This window comes from Garra rufa, chromosome 20, assembly GCF_049309525.1.
Source record: "Garra rufa chromosome 20, GarRuf1.0, whole genome shotgun sequence".
Taxonomy (NCBI): domain Eukaryota; kingdom Metazoa; phylum Chordata; class Actinopteri; order Cypriniformes; family Cyprinidae; genus Garra; species Garra rufa.
The window spans coordinates 40,357,994-40,374,606 of NC_133380.1; the positions used below are offsets into that span (position 1 = coordinate 40,357,994).

The window sequence follows — 16,613 nt, forward strand, 5'->3', positions numbered from 1 at the left end:
TCTAAAAAACATTACAATTTAAATACTTTCTAACCTCAAATTCTTGTCTAGCTCTGTGTGTTCAAGACAGTTAGGGTATGTCGAAAAACTCCCATCTCGATTTTCTTCTCCAAATTCTACATCGCTGCAGAAGCACCGACCCAGTGTTTACAAAGTGAACGTGCAAACAAGATCAAACACCCTTTACAAATAAAGGTAAAACAGCGATGAAGGACGATTTTAAAGTTGGAGGAGAAAATGAGATGGGAGTTTTTCAACATACCCTAACTGTATTGACCCAGAGTACACAGAGTTCACATGTGCATCGCAGAGCTAGACAAGATGAGCATTTGAGGTTATAAAGTAGGCTATGTTTTTTTTTTTTTTTTTTTTTTTACAAAATGACAAATTGTTTCGCTAGATAAGACCCTTCTTCCTCAGCTGCGATCGTTCAGAGTCGTTTGAAGCTGCATTTTGGAAGCTCAAACTCAGGGGCACCATAGAAGTCCACTATATAGAGACAAATCCTGAAATGTTTTTCTTTACGCCTGAAGAAAGAAAAACATAAACACCTTGGATGACAGTACATTATCTGTAAGTTTTTGTTCTGGAGGTGAACTTCTCCTTTGAGAAATTGAGTCCGCCCCGGAATCGGGTCCCCTTTAGGATCCCGGTGGTAATGCCTGATCAAAAATGTTTTATATTTTTACAAAAAGCAATATACATATAATACATCTGATGCAATGATGTAATTATACTATAAAAAGTATAAATTTGTAATTATCCACAATAATAAACATATTTAACCCCTTAACTGTCACCCCCATTTTTTAAAATAGGCATGAAAGTGCACTATCCAAACTTCAATTATTGTAATTCATGAACACTTTGGAATACAGATCTAAGGTTTAGTCTCTTTTTAAAGACAATCAGCAGATTATTGCAGAAGTGGAATTTCTCAAAAAAAAAAAAATAAAGTATCAAAAAATCATAGGAGTTTAAATTTACTGTAAACAAAATGCACTACATATTTTATATAAAATACATATTTTACATAACAGGTTTTATCCTAAATTTGGTATCATATTGAAGCCTCACATCTAAATAAGTTATGTTCCAAATTTGAAGTTGATATGAAAAAAATGGTAACACTTTACAATAAGGTTCATTAGTTAACATTAGTTAACCACATTAGTTAACATGAACTAATAATGAACTGCGCTTATACAGCATTTATTAATCTTTGTTAATGTTAATTTCAACATTTACTAATACATTATTAAAATCTTGTTAACATTAGTTAATGCATCGTGAACTAACATGAACAAACAATAAACAACTGTATTTTTGTTAACTAACATTATTACAGATTAGTAAATACAGAAACAAATGTATTGCTCATGGTTAGTTCATCTTAGTTGATACATTAACTAATGTTTAACTAATGAACCTTATTGTAAAGTGTTACCAAAAAAATTAAGGTTCCTGTGAAAGGGCGTTATACCACAAACAGCCACCGGGTGCCATACAAGTGCCTTGTATAGTTTTTTCTTCATTTGTCTTTCACAAAAGTCTACATTTCTCTGAGAATTTTCATTCAATCACAAAATAACCACCAAATATGCAATCCTGACACTCAGACCTTTCCAGTGATGTTTTTTGACAAGATTGCAAAAAGTTGTGATTCTAAAAGACCGTAATGCATTTTGTAATATGACACTGCTAAGGGGGAGGAGACTGCCGGAAGATTTTAAAGGACCATTTCCATGGTAAAGCAATGTCTGATTGGTGAGCTTCTAAGCTTTCAAATGATATATAATTCATGATGGTTACTAAAACATTTTATAGCGAAAAAGGACAACGGAAAAAAGAGCGCCAAGCGTCCCACAGGTGGGTTACAGTTAAGGGGTTAAATGCTATATAGTACTATAACATCTGATAAATAATGCACGAGTAAATCCATTTTTAAAGTGGTTTTAATTGTCAATGTATATTCAGAAAACGAGAATAATTAACTATTAGTGTAAAACGCTGTTCTATTATGTTTAAAAACATAATTCTACTATGCAATTTAAAAGACATTAATGGTCATAACGCATTTCTAACTATATAAAACATAACGTGATTTTGCAGGAATTGTAATCAGGCGCTAAGAATAATACCCATTAGAAGTCAATTGAACCAATAAGATCACTCTGGGTCCTAATGGAGACCTGATTCCGGATGGGGACTGGATTTAATAATGTGTTTAATAAAGTGTGTACATTTTTCTTTTTTTCTCTAAATATCTTTTTCTGTCCATTTAGTTGCTTCTGGAGCATCAGTGAGTGTTTGAACCTTCTGTAATAGTCGCATATGAGTCCCTCAGTTGTCCTCAGTGTGAAAAGATGGATCTCAAAATCATACAGTCATTGATGGAAAGGGTTCAAATACACAAAAACGCTGAAAAACAAAGCCTTTGTGGGACCTGAAGGATTTTTCTGAAGAACAGCAGACAGTTTAACTGTTCAAACAAGGGACTCATGAACAACTATCACTAAACATCTGTGGATCATTCAGGCAACAACACAGTATTAAGAATCAATGGGGATGTAAACTATTGAACATTTTTATAAATTCAACTATTTTCTCTTGTGGACTATATGTACACATATTTTATGTTAAATATCTTATCTAGGTCAGTACCAAATAATAATAAAAACATGCATTTTATATGATCCCCTTTATTTTGGTCAAATAATTAACAGATTTTTTAAATGAAAAAATTATTTATAAAAACTATGAACTTAGATAAGTTATATTATAAACATTTAACTTAGATTAATGAACAGTCTGGTCTCTAACGGCTTAAACATTTAGGTAGACAGTTAGAAATTAAAAAGAAAGAAAGATGTCCGGTTTCTCACACCTTATTTATTCATGGACTGAAAACGTTTTACCAGCAAAATCTTTCACATTTACCCTCGGCGTACAAAAATCAATCTCATTCACGTCATTTCACTGTAGAATTTACAAAAAAATGAAAATCATACAAAAATGTGAGAAATAAAACCCCAATAGAAAATTTGCAAACGAGAGCATCATCAGCGGCAACCATTTCAGCATCTGACATTTCATACTTATGTTTGAGGACGGGGCAGATCACTTTCTATTCTTTACTTTTTGGAAACGATAAGTGCACAGATGTTTTCCAGGTAAGGTTTATAGGGCTAATTTCAATTCAAACCCGACTCCAAAATTGCAAATAAACATTAAAAGGAACCAGTCTGCTGGATTGTTTGAATGAAGACTGCATTTGACATTCAGAAACTTGCAACAAAACAAAAAAAAATCTAAATCCGAGAGAAGACACATAACCCTCTTCCAATCGCACACATTCAGCAACACAAAACAACATGCACATCCTGCAAACATCAGTTTCACTTCCTACACAAGGCACAAACATGACGTTGACAGAATGATGCATACTGTTTGCGAGAGCACACTATTGGTCTATCAGTCCGGTCTGAATGTGGGTGAGCGTTTGTGAGGGCGGCCCGGCTGAAGACTGGACGTCTGATGTTTGATTTACAAGGCGTCCAGAAGGCTGTCGATGCGGCCGACCAGCTCTTGCCTCTTGCCCGACAGGGTTTTATCCGATTCGATGTAGGCGTCCTTCTTCACCTTTCCAGCCACCAGCCGCTCGGCCTCCTGACAGGATCGACACACCAGATCCTTCAGATGGCCGTCGAACTTCTGTATCTCACCGACCTGCAGAGGAGAAACAGATTAGAAAGTGTTTGGAAATGTGATAAAACCATAGGCTTTTGATGCGATCGACTACTTTTTCAGCCAGATCGGATCCTTCCGTTTTGAGGCGGGTTTGTAGCGAATTGATGTCGTTGGTGAGAGTGCGGTGTTCCGCTTCTAGGGTCTTGCGGCCGCTGTTTAGCGCTCCGGTATCGCGGGATTGCTTGTAGCGGTTCACGACTTCATCCATGTGGCGGTACAGACCGAGACGCTTGTTCACCAGAGTCAAGACCTGCTCGGTGATGGAGGCCACCTTCATGCGCACCTCCGCCGCTGGATCCTAATGGAAGAAATTAGCTTAGTTAACAATGAGACGCCTTTTTACAGTCACTTCGACCATGCTGTGTGCTCCAGGCGCACCTTGGTGATGGAGAAGTCCAGGCGCACGTAGATGATGACGGTGAAGAAGAGGATGTAGAAGGCTCCCACCACTAACAGAGGCTCCTGCAGCATCAGGATCTTATTGAAGGTGTAATGAACCTGAACAGAAAAACACAACTGGGTCACTTTTTGAGCGAGCTTACTTTTCTAACACTGCTTTCTAGGGATACTCCGATCCACCTTTTTTGCCTGTGATTCCTAGGGTTTGATATCTCTGTGTTTGGAAAACTAGTCTGACACAAGTCACAACTGAGCCGCTGTGCATCTCCATTCAAACAAAGCGGTGGTTTTTTTTCTGTTTTTAAAAGAATCCAGTGAAATGATTCAATTTTCCATTCATAAAGACAGTCACTTGATTTATTCCTGACTAAATCAGCCGTGCGAACTAATTAAATTAATGAACGATTCGATAATTAAATCATTGTCTTGTCCTCACCTACTGGCAGATTTAGCTTTATTTTTAAAGTATCCTTTCAGTAATCATTTTAGATCAAAATTTTGAAAAATCTCCTTGTTCTTATTCAAATTTATTAAGAAAGCTTAAAATGTATCATTTTTAAAAATTTGACAAAATGATACAGTGCCTTAGAAATTATTCATACCCCTTATGCAATAAATTTGTAAAATTTACACTCCACACACTATAATAATGACAAAGCAAAAACCAGATTTGCAAATTTTACAAATGTACTAAAAATAAAACACTGAAACAAGTAGATTGCATAAGTATTCATACCCTTAACTCAGTCCATAGTTGAAGCACCTTTACAGCCTCAAGTCTTTTTGGGTCTGATGTGAGCATCTTTGCACATCTGCATTTGGCAATTATCTGCCATTCTTTGCCTCACCTTTTCACCTCTCCATCTCTGTCAGACATTTTCTAGAGTCCTAGTTGCTCCAATCGTCTTCCATTATGGAGAATGCTTCTGTCAACCTTCAATGCAGCAGATTTGTTTCTGAACTCTTCTCTAGATCATCGCCTTAACGCAAGTCTGTCACTGAGCTCTACAGGCAGTTGCTCTGAGATGCATTTTCAGCTGTTAGACCTTTTCTGAGAGGTGTGTGTCTTTCTAAATCAGACTCATTCAAATGAATTTGCCACAGTTTAACTCCACTCCAAGTGTAGTAACATCTAGAAGCAATATGAATGCTCCTGAGCTAAATTTCGAGTGTCCCAGAAAAGGGTATGAATACTTATGCAACGGGATCTTTTCAGTTTTTTATTTCTAATAAATTTGCACAAATGTTAAAAACCTATTTTGTGCTTTGCCATTATGGAGTAGGGAGTGTAGATTGATGTGGGGAAAAAAAAAAGTAATTTAAAGTAGTTGAACATAAGGCAGCAACATAACAAAATGTGAAAAAAATGAAGGGGTATGAATAATTTCGCAAGGCACTGTTCATAACTTCTAATAAAGAAGTTGTAATAGGAAGGCTAATTTTTAATCAGATTCTTTGATTATTGTCTAGAATGTGCTCCTAAAAAGAAAAGCGTAGAGCCCTGGCTTACCACAACATCCTGAATGTGCTGCTCCACCAGATTGCTCTTGGTGGCCACCAGCACAGGTCTGCCAAAGGTGTCCAGGTAAGTGTAATGCAGCTCGTCCCGACTGCGGGCGATGGGGTAGGGGGTGTCCATGTGGATATGCCTGTGAACAACAACAAACTAGTGGTCAATCACCAAATACACAGATTCTGATTGTGAGATATGCTCATGCTAATGCAAATCAGATGCTCACTTGGCTCCCTCAGGAAGGATCAGTTTCACAGTTAGCTGGTCAATAACCTGGTCATCATACACATGATCAACCAGACGCATCTTCAGGGCATACTGATCTCCTAAAGGACGAAAGGATGTGTGACATTATAATCAATTTCAATTGAACAGAGAAGGTTTTAATCAGTCAACGTGATATCAGGCACCCACCCAGATTGTAGAGATATTCGTAGCTGGGAAGATTATAACCAATGATGTAATGCGTTTTCCAGCCTCCGAACAGCGGGAAACGGGGACGGATTTCAACTTCAACGGAATCATCTAGAACCTGGAGGTGAGAGGTGGAGATGTTCCCGATCTCGTCGCGGTAATAAACATCCTGAGCGGAGGCTGGGAGAATGGTCTGCAGGAAGAAATAAGCAAGTTAAAGAACACCACCAAAGGGTTTCTCTACTGAAGCTGGTTTAAAACTTCAGATTAGGGCTGCTCGATTAAAATCATTATTTAGCCTGATTATGAGTGGGTCCAGAACTCTATATGATTGATTAAAGATAGCAAAGACAGTCTCTGAGCGCATACACAGAACAGCGCAAGTTCTCTCTTTTTTAAAAACACGACAACAAATAAATCAAGCATATCCCATTTTATGCAAGTCACATTACATGATTTTACTGATTTGCATGTGAAATCGGCTTTTTATAGAGGAGCGAAAGTGCACAAAGGGGGCGGAATCAGAAGCAATAATCGCTTTATCTCTTATTGTATTTTAATAATCGTTTGAAGCCAACAAACTGAATTTCGAATAATTGCAAAGCCTACTTCATTTAATATGAAATTTTAGAGCTCTGACCAAAATATTGTTGTTTAGAGTTGGCTCCTGGCGGACCACCTTTATCTGAGCTGGGGGTGTGCAATATCGACAAAAAAAAAGATACCTTGATATTTTCAGGGATTTTATCGATAACGATAATTAGATGAAATTTTGCTGTGTGGCCGTGGACAGCCGACTCTTAATTTTTCCCATATTTTGCGTGGTAAGTTCACAGCAGTGATAGAAATTAATCTTTTCCAATAAGTTTAAATTGATTTTTACTTTTTATAGGAATTTGTTCTTTTTTGTTCAAAGTGTGTCTCATCTTTTGAGTCAAATTCTGCTGATTACCGAATACGGTTTTCATGTTTTTTCACCATTGCATAAATTATTTTATATTAAAATATTTGCTTTTTACGGTTTTGTCTTGCTTTTCAAAGAAAAAAAAAGTCAATTATAAAACAACAATTTACTTAACACTGAACATTAACATTCTAGTAGATAAAGCCTACCAACAAAGCACTATTTAACTTAAAATAAATAAAGTAAAATATTCTTCGGACATTTTTAAGAGCCCCTTCTTGAATCAGGCGTGTGTTTTTAATGCACAAATAAATGCAGCCTTGCTGAGCAAAGGAGAATGTTAGAATAAATGTTTTAATAGAGCTGCTAATGATTGTTAACATTACTTTTGTCTTACTTTTTTTAAATTACTATACTAACATTTATGAATGTGGACTTTTTACAATTTTAAAATTAAAAGATACTTTAAATGTGAAATTAAAAGCGCCAGTAGGTGGCAGCAGGTCACTGTTAAAAAACAAATAATTGCAATTAAACTGAATCTTTTAAATGGTTGATTCAATCAGGAATGAAACACTCATGTTGCTCAGAGATGCAAAACAGTGAAAAAAGGCATTATGGTGTCTAAAAAGTAAGTCTCTTAACATGAACTAGTTTATTAAACCATTGTGTAAAATCAGTATCATGGTTGTAATCATGCTTATTTTCGGAGAAAAAGACTGATTAACTGCATGAAATATAAATATATACATTTTCTGCCCCATATCATGAATTATGTGATCGTTCTAATAGACTGGATCATGCAGTGAAAGAATGCACACTAAATGGGTGTGCACACTATTTGACCTAACTTACTAGACTTCATCACGTAACGTATGCATACACGTGGTGTGTTTGGTTTGCTTTTCGCGATATAATTGATAATGTTTTTGCACGTGGCTAAAACAACAATTATGATTTTATCGCAATTGAAACATATCGCACACCCCTAATCTGAGCCATTATGTTGCTGAATTCTTTCAAGAGTTCAAATACGTATGTTAATAAAGAGAGGGTTAAGACACCTTGAAAGACTTGACTGAGGAAATGCCGCTATCAGACTGTCTCTGGTAGTCATAGCGGGAGAAAGGCCCCTTCAGGTAAGCTCCGGTGTGTCTCAGGTCGATGGTTTCCTCCACGGCGATGTTGCCCCAGTGGGAGACCTCGATGGTGCGAGTGATGCTGCTGATGGTGAGGAAGGGGGCGTTGTTCTCATAGTGGATCTTCATGACATCCTACAAAAACAAGCGGTTTTCAAGTTACACACTAAAAGTCTTTTTGTTTTTAGCAAAGACACATTAATTTGGTAAAACTGCACAACTGTTTTAATGATTTAATGAATGGTTTTAACCAGTGTTGTTTTCGTCAATGATGACGAAATCGAGACAAAAATGGCTCGTTGATGACTAAAACATGACGAGACGTGTGTGAGTTTTCGTTGACGAGACGAGAATAGACAAAAATGTCAGTGGATGGTCTGTCAGACGTTTAAAATGCATGACATTTCTGCTTATTGTGCATGCCAATCAAAACCTAAAGAGTATCTGCCGCTATGGCAAGCCGTTTTAGCATTAAATACTATTTGCCATACTAGTATGGCAAGCTGCTTTAGCATTCTATCCTTGTTTGGTTACGCCTGTTGTGCTCAACACGTCACATTGTTGTCACTCAGACAGACAGACAGACAGACAGACAGACAGACAGACAGACAGACGATTAACCATGATGGTGGCAGTTTGCACATTATTTCAAATATATGTCTTTTATGTCTAAAACCATTCCTTCATTATTGTAATTATTGGTGAAAATAGTCGATCCGGAAGCTCACATTGTGTTGAACTATAGATCTGCTATTTTCAGAACTTATAAGTGACACTACCCAACAGCAAAATACTTACTGACCTACATTAATTTGTTAAAAGACTACTTTTCCCCCTTTTTTGACTAAAACTAGACTAAAACCTTTTTGACTTTTCGTCGACTAAAATTGGACTAAAACTATCACATATACAAGTGACTAAAATTTGACTAAAACTAATAAGCATTTTATTCCAAAAGACTAAGACTAAGACTAAATCTAAGATGGTTGTCAAAAACAACACTGGTTTTAACATTGATTTATGTTTTTCCAAGCAAAACAGCATATTAGAATCATTTCTGGAGGATCATGCACTCTTAAAAATGAAGATTCTTTAATGGCATCAATGGTTGAGAAATGTTTTTTTTTTTCTTTCTGAATCCTGAAAAATAAAATGTATCATGATTTCCACCAAAAAAATATGAAGCAGAAAAAAAAGTTCAGTATTGATAACCATTATTAATGATAACAGAGCAGCAAATACAAGACAATGATTTCTGAAGAATCATGTGACACTAAAGACTGGAGTAATGATGCTGAAAATTCAGCTTTGATCACAAGAATAAGTTACATTTTACAATATATTTAAATAAGAAAACAGTCGTTTTAAATTGTAATAATATTTGTCTTTTCGAAAAACAAAACAAAAAACCTTGGTGATAAACTCAATTGATGCATGCTGTGAATTTCACAATTAGCAGGTCATAACAATTAGGGCTGTCAAGATTCATCAATTCACTTCAAGTGAATAGCAGAAGTGGCACATTCCATAAACGAGAATTCATAAAACGCATTAGACTGTTTACCAAGGCTGCATGATATATTAAACCCATTTAAAAATCATAATAAAGCATAATGCTATTGTGATTCCATCAGATTTGTAAGATGAATCGTTTATAAACCTAACAAACATGTTCTAAACAACAGTTTATCACAATTTCAAAGTAAAAGCTCAAATCTAAGATGTTTTTTAATGTCCACATATTCAACAAATTACAGTCCCTGCAACATTTCCGTCCTAAATAAATGGGTTAATATTAAAGATTACGTGGACATTTGAATTAAATGCTGTTTAGTCAATATTAAACAAGGATTAGTTAACGAGTTAAGTGTAAAAACAATCATCAGGCCGTCAGCGCCCTCTGCAGCCATTTGATATAAATGTACTATGATTACTTGCTTTTGATGCTTTATTAGAACTCATTATTACTGCTTCATTGCCATTATATGTGACCCTGGACCACGAAACCTTGAGCAGCACAGGTGTATTTGTAGCAATAGCCAGAAAAACATTGCATGGCTCAAAATGATAGATTTTTCCTTTTATGACAAAATCGTTAGGATATTAACCCATAAGTAAAGATCAAGTTCCATGAAGATATTTTGTAAATTTCCTACCTCAAATATATCAAATTAGTAATACGCATCACTAAAGACTAAATTGAGACAACTTTAAAGGCGATTTTCTCAATATTTAGATTTTTTTTTACCGTCAGATTCCAGATTTTCAAATAGTTGTATCTCAGCCAAATATTGTCATATCCCAACAAACAATTCATCAATGGAAAGCTTATTTATTCAGCTTTTGGGTTATGTATACATCTTAATTTTGAAAAATCAACATTTATGACTGTTTTTTGTAGCACAGGTATATATATATATATATATATATATATATATATATATATATATATATATATAAAAAAAATAAAAAATAAAATACATTGAATGGGTCCAAAATGATTAATTTTTCTTTTATGCCAAAAATCATTAGGATATTAGGTAAAGATCATGTTCCATGAAGATATTTTGTAAATTTCCTACCTCAAATATATCAAATTAGTAATATGCATTGCTAAGGACTTAATTTGGGCAACTTTAAAGGCGATTTTCTCAATATTTACATTTTTTGGCACCCTCAGATTGCAGATTTTCAAATAGTTGTATCTTAGTCAAATACAGTCCTAACAAACAATTCATCAATGGAAAGCTTATTTATTCAGCTTTCATGTTATGTAGACATCTTAATTTAGAAAAAATTAAACATTTCTGACTGGTTTTTGTAGCACATGTATATTTTAAAAAATAAAAAAAAAACATTGTATGGGTCAAAATGATTTTTCGTTTATGCCAAAAAACATTAGGATATTAAGTAAAGATCATGTTCCATGAAGATATTTTGTAAATCTCCCCCAAATATATCAAATTATTAATATGCATTAGTAAGAACTTAATTCTGAAAACTTTAAAGGCGATTGTATCTCAACCAAATATGGTCCCATCCTAACAAACCATACATCAGTCAAAAGCTTATTTACTTAGCGTTCAGATGTATAAATATTAATTTCGTAAAATTGACATTTATGACTGGTTTTGTGGTCCAGGGTCACATATGTGTGTTTTAAGCTATTTTAAAAGCTATTATTCACTTAGGTCTATTTTAACTACCACAAAAAAGTATTATATCATCAGAATAATCAACTACTCGATTACCAAAATAAGCTTAAGTGACAGCCCTTATGATAATGTATCATGCAAAGGTTTTCTAGTTTATTAACTATACAGCAGTGATTATTGCGGTCAGTCACCTGGCTGAAGGGAGGAACATCTTTGAAGGGTCCGTACTCGATGGCCTCGTCGCTCTTGGTGGGGTTACCCAGCTTGGTGTAGCTCTCCACGGTTTTGGAGGCCAGGCGAACGCGTGTGGTCTGGGAGCGTGTGGGGTACGGAGAGTACAGGTAGTGGTTCCCCTGGAAGACCACCAGCTGACGCTCGGCCTGGGTGATGTGGCTGGGGAAAGGCTTCAACACGTGACTGAACACCGTCTCAACCTTCACCCGCAGTTTAGCCCCCGGAGCGAGAGAAGATGGTAACTTTGCCTCGAAGAATTTACCACTGCGAAAGACAAACCAGTTTCAGATGTAAATGTGCTTTTTAGGCATATCTGACTTGAATAGATACATTGTTTGTAGTCTTAAATTAAGTAAAATTATGGCTGCAAAAATCAGAATTAATCATTTTTTAATTGGGATTATGATTTCTGCTTCTCTTGGCTCTTCTATGGCTCACTGGTTATTTATCCCCTTTGACATTTGTAAACAAGACTGAGTTTTCCTGCTTGAGTTGCCAGATGTCAAGTGTCTAAATCCTCACATCAGAGCTTCTTTCTTAAAGACATTCACTTCCAGAATAAAACTCTCATGATAATTTACTCACCTCTTGTCATCCAAAATGTTCATATCTTTCGTTGTTCATGTGCAAAGAAATTAAGTTTAAGGAAAACATTCCAGGACTTTTCTCCATATAGTGGACTTCAATGGGTGCCAATGGGTTGAAAGTCCAAACTGCAGTTTCAACACAGCTTCAAAGGGCTGAGCCAGGGAATAATGGTCTTATCTAGCAAAATAATCGTCATTTCCTTAAAAAAAAAAAAAAAAAAAAAAAAAAAAAAAAAAAAAAAAACATAGGATGCATTTGAAGCTGCACTGAAACTGCAATTTGGACTTTCAACCCATTGGCTCCCATTGAAGTCCATTATATGGAGAAAAATCCTGAAACGTTTTCCCTTTCTTTGCGACTGAAGAAAGACAAATATGAAAATATTGGATGACACAAGGGTTAGTAAATTGTCAGAAAATGTTTATTCTGGAAGTGAACTTCTCTTTTAAATAGATACATTTCATTCAGTGTTTTACTCAATCTACCCAACCTGGCAACCATTTGCATTTACTCTTTCTGCAGTAAAAAAAAAAAAAAGATGATTTGAAAATGTTGACAACATGCATGTTTTGCATTTAGCTAAATATTCTGATCAAATTAAAGTGTAAAACAGCAGTTTGTGTTTTTTCTGGAAGCCATAGTATTTGGTGCAACTAAATCAGTGAGCAAACTACAATAAATCCAAACATGAATATCGATTATATTGTTTTGTGATTGTGTCTGCTGATGTTATATATATACACACACACACACACACACACTTATTTTTAATAGAAAATCATTGACATAATTTGGAATTAATATTAGGAATGAGAAATTTCACAGTTTTGACTTTAAAGGGAAGTTGTTTTTTTAAAGATTTACCAGTTTTCTTAAAGTAGAGAGTAGTGGTAGACTGAGGCTCACCAATACATGACACCAAACTAACTTACTTAATATTTATTAAAATACTACATTTTACAATAAATAATTTAAAAATGAATCAATAAAAAAAAACTACCTGCAAAAAAAAAAAAAATGATTCTTAAGCAAATAGAATTTGCAAACCTTATATTTTGAAAAGAAGAAAAAAAGATTAAAAGTAAACACTGTGTGCACTGGAAATCATATTTTCCTAAAAAGACCAGGCAATAGTAATCTTACATATAGTATACAGCAGAGGTGCCCAACCCTGTTCCTGGAGATCTACCATCCGACAAAGTTAATCTCCAAGCCTGATCAAACACCCCTGAACCAGCTAATAAATCTCTTAGGTAGCACTTGATAATTGGGCTGGAACTAAAGTCTGCAGGTAGGTAGATCTCCAGAAACAGGTTTGGACACCCCTGATTACTGGCCTAATTCGCTAATACTGTCAAAAACACACAAGGATTACATATGAACAACATTGGTTATGTCTAAAGTGAAGGTAAACAGTTGAGAGAAAATCAGATGCGCACCTGTATGTTTAGATGCGTGCAGCTCTTAAAGCGACAGAACTAAACATGCTGCTGATTGTCATTAAAAGGACAGTTCACTTAATTTACTAACTCACATGTTGTCCCAAACCTCTATTAATTTTTTTTCTTGTGCTGAACACAAAAGAAGATATTTTGAAGAATGTGGATAACAGTAGCACTTTGATAGTGGGGAAAAAAAAAAAATACTACGGAAGTAACTGGGGACCAACAACTGTTTGTTTACCCACATAGTTTTTTTTTTTGTTCAACATGTTTTATGTTGGGAAAGAAAAAAAAAACTCAAGAGTGAGTAAATGACACTGATGTCGTTTTTGGGTGATGGTACACTAATAAAACAAAAGACAAAGGAAAATCACTCACTGCTCTTGATTGAAACACTTTAGTTGCTTTAATAAGAGTCAATGTATAATTTCTGTATATAGTGTAAATAGTAGGGGTGGAACGGTACATGTATTCGTTTCGAACCGAATCGGTACGGGGGTCACGGTTCGGTGCATGATTTTAAACGGAGAATACACGGTATGAAAAAAAAAAAAAAAAACTTGCCTGCAAAATAATTAATGTAATGCGGAACTACTGTTAAATACGCGGGTTCTTTGGGGACAGCTAATATTTAGCCCCGCTTTAGCTCTGAAGCTCTGATTGGCGTCGATGCAGCCAAGCTCCGCCTATGTATGCGTCTATCAGAGCCCGTCTACATTCTCTGGCACTCAGCAATTTTTTGTCAGCTCGACGGTCCATCATTGTGGTCCAGGGATTTCCTGAACTTTATGATTTGTCAAGCCCCCATTATTTTGACGCTAATAGAAGAAACAATGCATGGAGACGCATAGGCTTGGAGCTAGAGCGCAGCTGATGGTTGCTTAGAAACGGCAGACGCTTCCGGAGCGCAAGCGCCCAAGCGCTTTGTTGATCAGGAAGAAAGAAAGTTTTTAGGCGCGACATGTGAACGGCCCCTTAGATCGGAAGTTTGGGAAAACTTCGCTTTTCCAGTCAGTTACAGTAGTACAGGCGAGAGAGTGGTGGAAAAGAGGAGGACTGTGTGTTGCCGTTGTTCAGCGGTTGTTGGGTATGTGAGTGGAAATACATCTAATTGCCTTCTGCATTTTTGTTTTGCTTTTCCCTCCACTGTACCGAAATCATACCGAACCGTGACGTCTGAACCGAGGTACGAACCGAACCGTGACTTCTGTGAACCGTTCCACCCCTAGTAAATAGTGTTTTATTTTATATCTGTCAATTCAATTTCTTAATACAACAATAAATACACCTACTGTACCTGAAAATTAAAGCACTGTTTTATTTGTGTATTATGTGTATTTGTAACATGTAGTCTATCTTTGTTCTTATATTTTTTAATAAACTAATAACAATAAAATAATGACAACGATTTTTATCTTTGCCCACTTTGGCCTAAACGTCTGCCATTCTTTTTAGTTTATATTTGGTTACCTTGTATGGTTTTAGTTTTAAAATAGGGAAATTAGTTTGGCTGTGCTGCTCAGACAACTTGCGAAATAATAAAACCAACCTGACAAAGAATCATGATAAAATTGTAATATTTCTGGAAAAAAAAAAATTGTGCCATGATATTTTTGCCACATGGCCAAACCCTACGGCAAAAAAAAAAAGGAAAATAATGGCCTTGGTAAAAATACAATACTGATTGACCACTAGTAGAGATTGTGTTATTGATTTGAATAATATAATGATGTGACAGTGCAGTAATTCTGATGAAATGAGACCAACTGTGAAAAGAATCATCTAAATCACTAATTTTTTTAAATAAGCAAAATATATGCGATTATTGGTTTAACCATTATCTATGAACAGTCTAACACTAATACTTCCTCCTGTGTTTACCTTTGTCCATGGATAGTTGCCTCCTTCAGCTCCAAGCTTTCATCCTCCTCTTCCTCCCCTTTTACCTGAAGAAGACAAAAACTTCTCTTACAACCACAACTTTTAATTAAGTCTAAAGTAAGAAAAGTACCCAAAGGTAAGGTAAAACCCATAACCCTAAATTCAGTTTAGGTTTAAATACAAGCTCTTTGTCTACAAGTCAACTAACTAATGCGAGCTTGTTATGTGCTTCCGGTGTCTGTCAAACACAAACACAACCGATTAAGTGCACTTTGAAGCACAAGAAGCCAACGTTTTCATCAAGAGCAAGAAAATCAAATGACTTTGAATGCATGCTTTTATTATTGAACTGCGGAAGTGAATTGTGAATCCACAGCTTACGTGTCACGCTGGCACTGACAGAGCAAAGCGGAAGTGCGCTGCACACCCACTGCTAATGCTAACGACTACATAAAACACTTTATTAACGTCAAGTGCATCATATCAGAATGAAATAAAAGGATTTATTTAAATCAGCGTCACATTTTAAATACGTCGAATGAGATAACTTTGATTAAAAACAAGTGCTAATGTATACACCGAGCATAATTATGTAGCTAACTCAGGCTATAGTACACAAAAGTTGCACTATCTATTGTCTCTGTGCTAAAACGACGCTTTAGAATTAATTTAGCATAGTTAAGGACACATAATCCGTTAATTGTGCACGGGAAATGTTAAAGCACAATTTCAAACAGAGTTAGTGATACGTGAAAGCTAGCATAGAGCCTCCTGCATCACCACCAATTCTGTCACTGTACAAACTCGTTTATTATTTAATTTAACGTTAACGTTACTCACAGATGCACCGATGAAGGCCAGGTGCGGCGCGAGCTCGTCTTCCAGGGCGAGTGTGAAGCTGTTGACCCGCGAGGATCCGTGGTTCGCGAGCTGGATCTCGGCGGTGATCTTCGCGAGGTGAGAGCTCAGATCCAGCGTGCGCTTCACGTCCTCGTTCACCAGTCCGTCCGCACACAGCGACCCGCAGAAAAAACACGAGACTAGCACAAAACTCACCGCTCCGGCGCTCCACATGGTGTTGTGTTTATGTGTTGTAATTTGGAGGCTAATGAATGTAGTCTGTCCTATCTAGTGTGCAGAGAGGCCTCGCGCTGCACAAGCTGCTCCTGAAGGATGACGCTTCATTCATTCCCT

The 16,613-nt window shown here is 36.1% G+C and overlaps 1 protein-coding gene across 1 annotated transcript; it reads right to left on the reverse strand.

Annotated features, from left to right (window-relative positions):
* Window positions 1-2,872: 2,872 nt before the first annotated feature.
* Window positions 2,873-16,613, reverse strand: rpn1 (ribophorin I). The gene is made up of 10 exons (XM_073825749.1): window positions 16,260-16,613; window positions 15,420-15,484; window positions 11,466-11,772; window positions 8,045-8,254; window positions 6,077-6,269; window positions 5,889-5,988; window positions 5,660-5,798; window positions 4,129-4,248; window positions 3,803-4,048; window positions 2,873-3,729 (listed from the first exon to the last, which is right to left on the reverse strand). The coding sequence occupies exons 1-10, from the start codon at window positions 16,491-16,493 to the stop codon at window positions 3,547-3,549; spliced, it is 1,797 nt and encodes a 598-aa protein (XP_073681850.1). The 5' UTR covers window positions 16,494-16,613; the 3' UTR covers window positions 2,873-3,546.

What these genes read in the sequence shown, in the direction of transcription:
- rpn1 (XM_073825749.1), bottom strand. Translation starts at nt 16,493, where the DNA reads ATGTGGAGCGCCGGAGCGGTGAGTTTTGTGCTAGTCTCGTGTTTTTTC. An exon ending in ATGTTCCTCCCTTCAGCCAG is followed by an intron (nt 8,255 to 11,465) that starts GTGACTGACCGC and finishes TTGTTTTTGTAG; the next exon opens with GATGTCATGAAGATCCACTA. An exon ending in CCTCAGTCAAGTCTTTCAAG is followed by an intron (nt 6,270 to 8,044) that starts GTGTCTTAACCC and finishes TTCTTCCTGCAG; the next exon opens with ACCATTCTCCCAGCCTCCGC.